The sequence below is a fragment of the Rana temporaria genome, chromosome 7 (assembly GCF_905171775.1).
Source record: "Rana temporaria chromosome 7, aRanTem1.1, whole genome shotgun sequence".
In the NCBI taxonomy this organism is placed as follows: domain Eukaryota; kingdom Metazoa; phylum Chordata; class Amphibia; order Anura; family Ranidae; genus Rana; species Rana temporaria.
Genome location: NC_053495.1, coordinates 136,019,397 through 136,033,125, shown reverse-complemented (window position 1 = coordinate 136,033,125; position 13,729 = coordinate 136,019,397). Strand labels below are relative to the sequence as shown.

General features: G+C 41.0%; 1 protein-coding gene across 1 annotated transcript in view; it reads left to right on the top strand.

Moving 5' to 3' along the window:
* Nucleotides 1–13,729, top strand: part of ABCD3 (ATP binding cassette subfamily D member 3) — a 107,010-nt gene that overhangs the window by 43,966 nt on the left and 49,315 nt on the right. Inside the window, exons 5-10 of the mRNA XM_040359990.1 lie at nt 3,040–3,109; nt 3,410–3,507; nt 6,104–6,227; nt 10,710–10,766; nt 10,872–11,014; nt 13,033–13,102. Of these exons, the coding sequence (XP_040215924.1) occupies nt 3,040–3,109; nt 3,410–3,507; nt 6,104–6,227; nt 10,710–10,766; nt 10,872–11,014; nt 13,033–13,102 (562 nt within the window). The remainder of the gene's footprint in view (nt 1–3,039; nt 3,110–3,409; nt 3,508–6,103; nt 6,228–10,709; nt 10,767–10,871; nt 11,015–13,032; nt 13,103–13,729) is intronic.

The following is a 13,729-nucleotide window of genomic DNA, read 5'->3' as shown; positions in this document are numbered from 1 at the left end:
CTATTTGGAACAGTCTTCAGCTGTTTTGTGATGAAGATTTTAAAATATGTGAACTTTTGACTCTTGACAAAGGATAATAATATACTTACTCTGAAGCATCTTAAAGCGGTTGTAAACCCGCGATTATTTTTTTTTTTATTTTCACCTGAAAGGCAAAAGCCATAATGAGCTAGTATGCGCGCGGGAGACTTCAATTGGGCAACGTCCGGCGGCTGCCGGTCCTTTAGCCGAGGATCCCCGCTGCACATGCGCCGCTGCAATCAGCGGCACATTGCGGGGGGAATATCTCCTAAACCGTACAGGTTTAGGAGATATTCTTTATACCTACAGGTAAGCCTTATTATAGGCTTACCTGTAGGTAAAAGTCAAAAATGTGGGTTTACAACCACTTCAGCCCCGGAAGATTTGGCTACTCAATGACCAGGCCATCAAAAAAAGAGCAACATTTTGAAAAACACTTTTACTTCTTGCTATAGTAAATATCCCAATTAAAAATAAAATAACGTTTTTTCCTCAGTTTAGGCAGATACATATTCTTCTACATATTTTTGGTAAATCGCGATAAGGGTATATTGATTGGTTTGCGCAAAAGTTATAGCATCTACAAACTATGGGAAAGATTTATGCCGTTTTTACATGGCATATTTTTTTTACTAGTAATTGTGTTTATCTGCGATTTTTGGCGGTATTGCGGTGGACAGGTCAAACACTTTTGACACATTTTTGGGACCATTTACAGAGCGACTGTGCTTTAAATCTGCACTGATTACTATGTAAATGTCACTGGCAGGGAAGGGGTTAACACTAGAGGGCGATCAAGGGGTTAACTGTGTTTCCTCTAGTGTGTCCCAACTGTGGGGGGAAGGGGACTCACTATAGGAGATGACAGATCATGTTTTCTATTTTGTAGAAAGACACAATCTGTCTTGTCTCCTCAGACAGCATGGGGATTTGTGTGTTTTTTACACACACAAAACCCCCCCTGCTCCCACTTGTGATCGTGCCCGCCGGCCAATCGCATCGGGTTCCCCGCCATGCAGGGGGCTTGCGCCCTCTGGTGGCTCTCCTGGGTGAGGCTGTGTGTGTGTGTGTGTGTGTGTGTGTGTGTATATTTTATTTATATATATATATATATATATATATATATATATATATATATATATATATATATATATATATATAAAATATAAAAATGGATTTCACCCAGGAGAGCCATTCTGCTGCAGTATGTCTGCGTGGGCTGGTCGGGAACTGGTTAAACTATTAAAATTATGTGGCAACAATTTTTATCCTCTATGAAAAGACTTTAGGGGGCAGTGAGCTCCCCCCCAACCCCTACTGCTGTTAACATGGGGATGGTAACTTGCCAGGTGTACCTTTCCTGGCCTCTTCCTTACAACCCTATGAGGAAAGGGGGGACGCCAAAAGGCGTTTGTGGGACTTTAAATGAGATTACATACAGGATGCATCTCCATCCCGAATTCAATATGAAATGAAAAAGATTTGGGACTTTAAATGAAACAGTGTGCTGATGGGGGTAAAAAATGAATGGAACCAATTGAAAGTAGTAAACATGTATTAGGTGGATATAATATCCATACAGTAAAAGCAGTTGGCGTGTACAGTGACACATAGCATAACCAGAATTGCATCATAATACAAGTATTAGCACATAACAATAGATTTGTTCAGTTCAATCAATAAGTATAGACACATAGGGACTAAACGGTACACAACAAAAAATAATTTGTAAAATATAAATAAATGATTAGTAGATCAGAATAAAAATCCCATTAGCACAAGTAGCTACATCTTTGTAAGCCCGACGCGGCGTTTCGTGTATGGAAAACACTCCTCAGGGGCAGATGAGATGGGATGTCTGGAATAACAAAGTAAAAAGTAATCAAAATATTGACCCGAACTTCCACCAAAAAGGTGAAAGGATAGTAAGGGTTACTTACAAAATGTGCCACATGGCGATGTATGCTAAAAAGTATGCATACATCGCCCAGTGTTTGTGGGAGGTACGTGGGCAGGGCACTTATCGAAATCTGGAAGTCCTCTTTATCAAAATTTCCGCTCTCTTTTCGATGTGAATGGGTAAAATGTACCCCCTGGTTACTCATTAACACCCCCCCCTAAAAAAAATATAACCTATAATCTATAAATATACACAAATTCCCACCTTTTTAAAGTCCTTTATTGATGTAAGACACACACTTTTTTTTAAATATTCTCAGTACTTTTGTGTGTGTGTTTTCTAATATAAAATAAAAATTTTCTAGTAATCTACATTTTTACCTTTTTGAGTACAGGCACACATTGTTAGTCTTTTTTGTATTAGGTGCGCTTATCACTGTGATTTAAAGTGACCTAAATCTCTGAATCGCTGGCATTCCTGCATAATAAGGGGTTCCTTTTTTATCTCTTCACGCTGCCCATTTTATTGGTCTCTGATCTCCATCAGCTGTGCTGGCTGAAACATCTCCAGCATCTAGTACACTTCTGGGTGTGTTAAATGCTTGATTCCTTGCTCTGGTCTCTACCCCTCTGTCCTGTAGTGATGGAGGGGTTGTAGCCAGGAACACAGTAATGGTTGGAGCGAGTGTGCAGAAGGGAACCAGGCATCTGACGTCTAGGAAAATGTCAGGTGCAGAACATTTCTCAGCCAGCGCAGGTCTGAAGACAGGGGCAACTAGCAGTGAAAGGGATAGACATGACCCCCCCCCCCCCTTTCCTCCTTTTTTTTTTTTTTTTTTTTAATGCCAGTTTTTAATAATTTTTTAATAATAATTTTTTAATGTCTGTTGCTTCAAATAACACTATCACATTTGCTTCTCTGTTTTTGGAAATCAAAGTGCACCTTCAGCGCCTCCAACTGTAGCTCATCAACATGTTGATTTTAAATACTTTGTTGCTTGGCCTGTTCTTTATAATCAGAATTCCAACTTGTTTCCTACATAAGCATGCTTTATAAATTTTCTAGTAAATGTATTTATGTGTATGCTATTAACACTATGTGCATGTGATGGTTTGCAGTGCTATCATTGGTCGCAGCAGGAAAGATTTTAAGAGATACCTATTCAACTTTATCGCCACCATGCCTGCCGTAAGTTTGGCTTTTTTTTTTCTCTCCCCCTCCCCCAAAGTAATTTTTTTGTAAGCTAGTTGAACTGTTAATATAATAAAGGATTATATGTTTGGTGCCGCTTTGCTCCTGGCTCTGACTGTATTAATGATAGTCACATGGTTTGCTTCTGTTCTTTGCAGAAGGATATCTTCATGATTGTTTTGGTACAGGAATGTTCTTGTAAAGAGCTTGTGTTGGGAAAATGTTTTGATCAAATATTATTTTTTTTCTTTATGGCAAACACAATTAGCTTTTATAACATGGTTTCTTGTTTTTCAGATCTCATTAGTAAATAATTTTTTGAAATTTGGCCTCAACGAACTGAAGTTATGTTTTCGGGAAAGACTAACTAAATACCTCTACGATGAATATCTCAAGTGAGTACTTATTTTTGTGTGTATATTCGGGTTTCTCACAGTTTTGTTGGGCTACAGTGGTGCATTTTTTGTTAAAGCGGTGGTTCACCCTCCATAACAACATTTTAGCATAAAATTAGGCATAGTAGCGCGAGCTACAGTATGCCTGTCTTTATTTTTTTTAGCCCCGTACTCACTGTGCAATCGTATATTGAAGATTCCGACTCCCCGCGGGGAATGGGCGTTCCTATCCAGAGGGAAGGTGATTGACGGCCGGCTCTGGCACGTCACGCTCCCCGAAGACAGCCGGAGTAGGTCTCGGCGCTATACGGCGCCTGCGCACAGACTATGCGCAGGCGCCATGAAGAGCCAAGTCCTATTTCGGCTATTTCCGGAGAAGCGTGACGTGCCAGAGCCGGCCGTCAATCACCTTTTCTCTGCATAGGAACGCCCATTCCCCTCGGGGAGTCGGAATCTTCAATATACGATTGCACAGTGAGTACGGGGCTAAAAAAATACAGGCATACTGTAGCTTGCGCTACTATGCCTAATTTTATGCTAGAGGAAAACATTTTTTTTTTTTTTTTTATAGGGTGAACCCCCGCTTTAAGTCGTAAAAGTTATTTAAATCATCAGATCCATACAGTCATTTGCAATGCAATTGCAATTGTTGGCTTCAGTACTTTCACACCCCTGTTTCCCTTGTGAAAAAACAAAACAAATACATTAAAATGAAGAACATGTAAAGTTAAATCAACAAACTTGCCAGTATTTCAATGGGAACTATGGGCCTGCTTTTGGCCAATGAGATGGTCCGGTTCCATATTTGTCACTGCTAGTCGTAACAAGTGATGCAAGTGTGCATCAGTCTAGATCTGGTTGGAGATTTCAGATGTTTCATTCTGGAAAAAGTCTGTTCACAGACATAAGTGCCCTCATTGCAGCCTTAGGCCGGGTACACACGGACAAACATGTATGGTGAAAGCGGTCCGTCGGACCGTTTTCACCATACATGTCTGCCAGAGGGCTTCTGTACGATGGTTGTACACACCATCGTACAGAAGTCCGCGCGTAAACAATACGCGGGGCGTGTCCGCGGTGTCGCCGCGTCGATGACGCGGTGTCGCCGCGACAATGACGCGGCGACGTGGGCGGCCCGCCTTTAAAATGCTTCCACGCATGCGTCTAAGTCATTCGACGCATGCGAGGGACGGCGGGCGCCTGGACATGTACGGTAGGTCTGTACTGACGACCGTACATGTCCGAGCGTGCTGAATTCCAGCGGGCTGTTTTAAAACAAGTCCAGGAATATTTGTCTGCTGGGAAAAGGCCCGGCGGGCAAATGTTTGCTGGAATTCGGCCCGCTCGCGCCCACACACGACCAAACATGTCTGCTGAAACTGGCCTGCGGGCCAGTTTCAGCAGACATGTTTGGTCGTGAGTATGGGGCCTTACCGTGCCCTCATTGCAGCCTCCCCCGCCATCATTGCAGCCTTACCAGTCAATGCGTGCATTATGCACATCGGGCACCTCCCGCTGTGTGTCAGAGCTTTGTGTGAAAAATTCGGCCACGCTGTGATAAAAGTCCCGCCCTCCTCCTAGACCAGCTTGTGTGATAGACAGAACACTGCGTCTATCACACAAGCTGGTCTAGGAGGATGGCGGGACTTTTGTCACAGCGCGGCCAAACGTTTCACACAAAGCTCTGTGACACAGCCACAGCGCTTTCCCGCTGTGCGTGACAAGTAGGCAGGAGGAGGGAGGGCTGGATAAATGTCCTTGGCGAGCTGCATGTGGCCCACGGGCCGTAGTTTGAGAACCCCTGGCCTAAAGACACTTCTGGGAGCGTTTTTCTTCTGGTCCCCCACTCTACTGTGGTTCCTCCTGCCGAACCTCTGCTTCACTACACATAAGTAACATATGGGTAGGTGGCACTCCCAGAAGTATTTTTTTTGAACAGTTCGGAGGGGGGGGGGGGGCGAAGGTGCAGAGTTCATGGTTAAGTTCTTTTTTACAGGCTGTGCACCGATGGGGTTCACAGTACAGCTTACCACTGGACTCCCCTTCCGACATTGCACCTGCACCTCCCTTGTGCCTTCCATGAGTGCAGGGCAGGCAGGCATCTGTGAAACCCGCTGAGATGAAAGTTGTCCTTGTAAATATGGAAGACTTCTGTGTTTACAAGCGATAGTGGGGAGCGGAGGGCAAGAGCCAGAGGTGGCGGGTAAAAAAAAAGCTCTGGCTGTGCGGGCCACATGAAATAGCCTGGGGTGCTTTATTTAGCCTGTGGGCCTTGTGTATGACATGTGTGCCATAGAGGAATGCTGAATACTTGCAGTTCGCTTTAGGTGTCTTTTTTTTACTTGATGTAAGGCTGAAATAGGTTATTTTTTGCCATCTTAAATAGTATGAAGCTAGGCTTCAAAGATTGGTTGCTTCTTTCAGAGGCTTCCCACATTGGTATATGGCTTCATCACAGGCTTACTTGTAATGATGATAAACCTTGCACTACCTTTTTGTTGTCTGTAAAGCTATGACATAATTCAGGTTCCACTTGTATGAAACGATACAGAACTTTCTGTGCAGTTTTATTTTCTGTCCCTCTTTTCTGTTTTAGATCATTTACTTATTACAAGATGGGAAACCTGGACAACCGCATAGCAAACGCTGATCAGCTGCTTACACAAGATGTTGAAAAGTTCTGCAACAGTGTAGTGGATTTGTATTCCAATCTGAGCAAGGTGGCTTTATCCTTTTGGTTTTCTTTTTGGATTATTCTGTTTAGATCCACTAACTTATTTTTTTATTTTCCATGATTTAGCCTGATTTTATTCCCAAGGAAAAAAATTGCGGTTTGACCATGCTTTCTCAGTTTTTCAGTGCTCGCCAAAGTGTGTAATGTGTACTGCTGGTTGTATGATATATATTTATGATACTGAACTGTGAAGAATATGCACACTTCAGGGCTAGGTACTAAGGTAGTATGTAATATATATCATTGTAGCTTTGAGCTGTGTGCGTGGTGCAATGTTTGCTAGAATGGATTGTACTCTAACATAGTATAGGTTATGCCTGATTAGATGTTTAGGAAACTTTTGTGTATTATAATTACCATTGGCGTAGGGGGAAGAGGGGTGTTAAAGTGAAGAACTGTGGAATCTGGGCACTGCTTGCTTAACAGGAAATCACAGATAAAAACAGGTGCCCGTTAAAACGTTTGCTACATGTTTGTGCCCTTAGGACTGCTTTAAAGTGGTTGTAAACCCATACAACACACTTTATGCTACAGGTCCTGAACGGTTTAGGGTAGTGGTCATCAACCCTTTTCCTCAGGGCCCACTAACAGGCCAGGTTTGCAAGATAACTGAAATACATTACAGGTGATATCATTTGCTGCTCAGTTATTGCAGTATTCTAGTCTGCATCTCCCCAAGGTAATACATAAAACCTGGCCTGTTAGTGGGCCCCCGAGGACAGGGTTGATGACCACTGGTTTAGGAGATATCCCCTGAATTTGCATGTGCTGATGTAATTGGCACATGCGCACTGAAGCATGGCACGTACGTTGCAAAATGAAGTAAAAACGTTCTGGACATCCTATGAATAAGCACTAAAGTTTGGTGTGAAACGCGTCGGCTTTTTACCCCGTCTGATGTGGCATGCTTTTTGTGTGTTTTTTTGATTTTTAAAATAAAAGCAATTTATTTTTGGAGTGCGCCTGTCCAGAACGTTGTTCCTTCATTTTGCATCATTCCATGCATTGCCGGCACCCGTGGCTTTGGATCAGGTGAGGAGACTTTCTGATTAGTATCCTAGAGCGGTGATTTCTCTTTTTCACAATGGCACGTATGTGCCGTTGCTTTCAGTGACTGTGCCGTTACTGGTGGGTCCCACCTGCATGCGCGGGAGTGACGTCATCGCGGCTCTGGCCAATCGCAGCGTCTGAGCTGTGTGATACCCGGAAGTAACTCCGGGATGACATATCGCCGGCCGGTGCTGTGTCGGGCACCGCAGCGGGGGCTTCGAATCTAGGTGAGTATTACATAATGAGCTAGTATGCTATTCATACTAGCTCATTATGCTTTTGTCTTGCAGGTGTTATATTTTTTTATTTATTTTTTGTAAAGTGTGTTTACAACCACTTTCAAATTAAAATAAAACTGTCGCTATAAAAATACATATTTTTGATTCCAGCACTTCTGAAAAAAATATAAGTCCTACTTTCAGCTATACTGTTTGCAGCCCTTTGGCTCCGAGTACATCCTGCTGCGCTCTAAAAAAAACTTTTCTTTGTGAGACAGGTTGTTCAACTACATACAGAGTTCTCCTGTCTTTAAACAGCTGCCTATATTGGTGAACAGGAGCAACTGGTCTGCAGCAACGATTTGTACACACACATGGCCAGACTACACTGCCAGAAAAAGGATTTTATACGTTTTTTTTTTTTAGAGACGTCGTCTTTTGGCTTTTCATAGTTCATAAACATTACTCCTTTAGTAAACATTATGTAGACTGTAAAAATATGGCAATATGATGGCCATGTGACGAATCGCGCTAAGCATAACTGCACTTTTAGTAGACAATATGCAGATATATTTAGTGTGATTTGTCAGTGGTTGTGATTGGTGTTTTCTGGGCTAGATTTTTTTTTTAGAAGTAAAAGTGAAACAATGTTTGATTTATGTCACCAACTTGAGATATATTTATTCCTCAGAACTTCAAAAAAGGTACTCATTAAGAAAACTGAGATGCATAGGATTGAAAAAGTTCAAAAGGAATCATTCAAAAACTCTGTACAATTATGTAATGTAATGCACATCACATCCAGAGCTTGAAACTAAGAAGTAATACAAAAAGAAGGTCTTCCTGGTTTTTAACATTCGGAATTACAAAAGAAACCTTAAATAACGGATGTGCCATGGATTACAAGAACCGATTTTTTTTATTATATATATATATATATATATATATATATATATATATATATATATATATATATATATATATATATATATATATATATACACACACACACAGTGTCTTGAAAAAGTGTTCATACTCCTTGAAATTTTCCACATTTTGTCCTGTTACAACCAAAAAACATGTTTAAGCCACACATGTGAGGTATCGCCACTATTGTTAGTGTGAGAGCAATAATTCTACTACTAGAACACCTCTGTAATTCTCAACAGCTAACCTGTAAAAAAAAAAAAATTAAAGTGTTGCCTATGGAGATTTATATGTACCATAGTTTGTCACCATTCCACGAACATACACAATTTTAAAGCATGACATGTTCGGTATCCATTTACTTGGTGTAACAATCTTACATTATACAAAAAAATTGGGCTAATTTTACTATTTTCTTTTTTTTTTATTCTAAAATTCAAATGTGTCCCCAAAAAATGGATTTATAAGACCGCTGTGCAAATACGGTGTGACAAAATATTGCAACGATCTCCATTTTATTCTATTTATTTTAAAAATATATATGTTTGGGGGTTCTAAGTAATTTTGTCAGAAATTGGCCTGGTCCTTAAGTTGGTAAATTACACACAGGTGGACTATTTACTAACTGGGTGACTTCTGAAGGCAATTGGGTCCACTAGATTTTAGGTAGGGGCATCAGAGTAAAGGGGACTGAATACAAATGCACGCCACACTTTTCACATATTTGTAAAAAATTTCACTTCACAATTATGTGCCACTTTGTGTTGGTCTATCACATAAAATCCCAATAAAATACATTTTACGTTTTTGCCTGTAACATGACATGACAAAATGTGGAAAATTCCAAGGGGTATGAATACTTTTTTTAACCTCTTCCATACAGGGCATTTTCACCTCCTTCCTGCCCAGACCAATTTTTAGCTTTCAGCGCTGTCGCACTTTGAATGACAATTGTGCGGTCGCACGACGTGGCTCCAAAACAGAATTGACGCCCTTTTATTTTCACAAATAGAGCTTTCTTTTGGTGGTATTTGATCACCTCTGTGGTTTTTATTTTTTGCGCTATAAACAAAAGAAGAGCGACAATTTTGAAAAAAAAAAACTCTTTTACTTTTTGATTTAATAAATATTATAATTTTTTTTTTTTTTTAAATACTTTTTTTTCCCTCCAGTTTATATCGATACGTATTCTTCTACATATGTTTGGTAAAAAAATCGCAATAAGTGTATTTGATCGGTTTGCGCAAAAGTTCTAACATCTACAAAATAGGGAATAGAATTATGGGATTTTTATTTAATTTTATTTTTTTACTAGTAATGGCGGCGATCTGCGAATTTTTTTATTTTATTTATTTTTTATTGTGACCGTGACATTGCGGCAGACATATCGGACACTTTTGACACATTTTTGGGACCATTCACATTTACTCAGCGATTAGTGCTATAAACCTGCACTGATTACTGTGTAAATGTGACTGGCAGGGAAGGGGTTAACACTAGGGGGTGCTGAAGGGGTTAAATATGTTCCCTAAAGTGTGTTATAACTGTAGGGGGAGGGGGACTCACAAGGGGAGGAGATCGATGTGTGTTCCTCTGTTCTGGGAACACAAATCGGTCTCCTCACCGTTGACAAGACATGGATCTGTGTGTTTACACACACAGATCCATGGTCCTGCCGTGATTGCGGGCAATTGCCGATGCCTGGCAGACATCGTGGCCCCTAGTGCGTGCCCCCTAGCCATTCGGGAATGCAAGGACGTCATATGACGTCCAGTCTGAAGGAGGAAGGGTTCCCGCCGACGTCATTTTACAGTGCCTCGGTAGGGAACTAGATTAGACTCACTAGATACCAGTGAAGCTTGGCATATTTGAACATTTTTCAATAGGTTTCTATCATTTATGAAGTTCAGCAGCTGGATACCTGTCTATCCATGGCCAACCTAACAGCTTGGCTCATTATCTATAGGTTTTCATAATTGGGTGTGAACTTCTCTTTTCCCTCTTGTGGTCAAATGCAATATTGATTCTAAACTCGGCATTGCCTAAACATAACAAAAGTGAGCTTCAGTTGCCATACCATTTCAGGTCTGTTGATGTACTTCACGATCATCCATTTCTATTTTATTTCTGATATTTTTGTGTGTTTTATTGCATTTTAGAGAAAAATAATGTTCTATAACTATCATCTTTAAATTATGTGTGTGTGTGTGTGTGTGTGTGTGTGTGTGTGTGTGTATAAGTATTTTTAGTTTTCTTTCTTTTCTATGTTGCAGCCATTTTTGGACATCGTCCTGTATATTTTCAAACTGACAAGTGCAATTGGAGCTCAGGTAATGTGACTCAGGCAAGGTTTACCACACTTATGTTTTTTCACATGCAATTACCATTTCAATGATGACACCATAATAACAGTTAGTGGTTCTGTGCTTTCACAGGGTCCAGCAAGCATGATGGCTTATTTGCTTGTGTCAGGACTTTTCCTTACACGCCTCAGGAGGCCGATTGGTAAAATGACTATTACCGAGCAGCGGTACGAAGGTGAATACAGATATGTCAACTCACGGCTCATTACCAACAGGTAATCCAGTCTGCTGTTTTGCTTTTTGGCAACGTTTTGAACTAAGTATGTTTAATAGGCTAACGGTTTATTCCCTGTGCAAAAAGCCAATAAGGTCAGGGGCATGGAGTATATGCAGACAATAGTTCAGGCAAACATACAGCAATAACTGCCGAGATTATCTATTCAGTCTCTGATGCCAAGGCATGAAATGTGAAGCACTTTCAGAGTTGAGCCAGCTCTGTAAATGGGACAAAACGAAGGAAAGAAGGGGGAAGCGGTATCACAAGCAGATTTATTAGAAAAGCGGTTAAAAACACTTACAGGATATAAAACAAGACATGCTTATAGTGTGATGGCTAATTCGCCAGTGTCCTCAATCCTGCATGGTCTGCCTCTTGTCCTCTCGTGGTGACATCCTCTCCTGGTGACGTCCTGTCTGTCGAATCGTTCCACGCTGGTTGGCGTGGACTTCCTGTGCATCGCAAGAACGTCCACTCCGCCTCCATAGTTTACCAGGGAGCTGGAACCCGGCAGGCCATGCAGGATTGAGGACACTGGCAGATCAGCCATCACACGATAAGCATGTTTTGTTTTATACTCTGTAATTTTTTTTAACCGCTTTTCTAATAAATCTCTGTGATACCGCTTTCCCCTTCTCTTCTTCGTTTTGTCCAATTTACAGAGGTGGCTCAAAAAAATGTATTTGTTCTTTAAAAATATATATTTCCCGTTTCTATCTGCAGTGCTTTTAATGCTCTTTAAAATGCAATGCAATGTGAAAACCTGGAGGTGTTCTATACACAGTTGGTGTATGGAACTCCCCCAGAGATGTAATTTCCTGCTTGTGTGATTGGTCCACTGATTTTCCCAGTCTGCACTAAGATACAAGTCAGATTTTAGGCATCCTCTTCAACACAAATGTAAGTGTTGGGGAGATGCGCCTAAAAGGTTGATCACTTCTAAAGGAATGCAGACCCTGTCACTATCCTCTGAGCCCTGCATGTGCATCCACTAATTCCATTCAGGATCGGTTCTGCACAAGACGCAATCTAACAAAGAGCTATTTCTTCAGAGCAGAAACGGGTAGGACTCAAAGTTTGTTAAAATCCCTGCACTGTGTATTGATCATCCAGAGGGGAATGTTTATTCTCACTACAAGTGGAGATACTCTTTATTGTTGAGAGAATTAAATTCTGCTTTAGGCCCCTATACCAGTGTTAAATACACTTTATGGGGAAGAGCCCATGGTCCCGCAGCATCTGGTTGTTCATGAACAATACGGGTATACTCACACTAGCAGTCTGAACCAGGCACGGCTCATTCCTGCGGTTTGTTTGCGTAGTGTGAGTGCGTAGACTGGATCGGAACCACTTGCAACAGGAGTCCCAAGTCCTTTTCACTTGTGATCTGGTATGGTTTGCTGCAATGTGAAAACAGTGTAGTAAAATGGGGATCTATGGTCTGGTTATCAGGGGAGTGTGCTCAGTAACACTTGTAAGTGTTCCTAAGAACACTTCCTTACAATACCCAGTGTGAGTGCAGACTAGCGGGGGGAATGGGTAGGTGTTGGAATCAAACTGGAGCGCAGTTCAGCGGCCTACATTTCTTTTGTGGAATATTATGTTGGGGAAATATTCTGTTTAGGATCCTGTTGACAGTGCAGAACATGCCATTCTTTTATAGTAGGACATATCAAACGTTGCTCTCGGTTTAACTTAATAATTTCTGTGCTAAAATACAATTGGGCTTTAAGAGAATATAGAATTGGAGAAATATCTGCACCAGCCGCCTGAGACTGTCTCATACATCTACATCCTATTTGTGATTGCAGGAGTGACAACGAGGTAATTGGCCACATAGACAATGACCCCAGTGCTGTAAAGAGGCTATTCCTAGAGATGTTTAGTTAATGTGTATATACTGTACATTTACTTTCCACTTTGTAGCAATGATCATTGCCCAATCATAGATGACAATTACATAGAATACAAATGTGGACCCTTCTCTTGTAAGCAGTTTTGTTCATTTCGTTTTAGTGAAGAAATTGCCTTCTACAATGGAAACGAAAGGGAAAAATTGACCATTCACTCTGCTTTTAACAAACTGGTAAGAGACACTTTTAGATACGACCTGAATGTATTTTGTTTTTCAGAACTGGAGCAGTAGTCGATCATTATAAAAGAATTCTAATGGCAAACAATAATCTAGTTATGGCTCTGTTGGTATAAAACAATAATTGCGACACAATGGAACACTTCTTCTAGTGTACTAATATTATTTTTTTGTATTGGCATTAAAGGGCATCTGAAATTTGAAATGCGTTTAGTCCACCTGCCCCCCATGCTGCGTTCTGTCAGAAAATACAAATAAATAAATCCACGCAGTACTTGCCTGCAACCAAATGCATTTACCCACTAGGTCAGCAGTCCAGTGATTAGCCCGTATTTCTACCCTTATGCCTTGGCTAAGGAACTGGGAATCTGCAATACAATCAGTGCCTCTGTCTTTCATTTCCATTCCCTCGATTTGTTTAGGTTAGGTCAGTTGTAACAGGGAATCACTGGTGTGTTAAGACTCAGATGGATAATAACCTGGGTGATGGGTATATAAGTCAACTATATTGGTAATCTTCCATGACAGCAGGCAGGGTGAGGACAAGCAGCCCATACAGCATCTGGCACATACAATTAGTTTGTGTTTTGTGACAGAATAGAAGACGTTTCCAATATAATC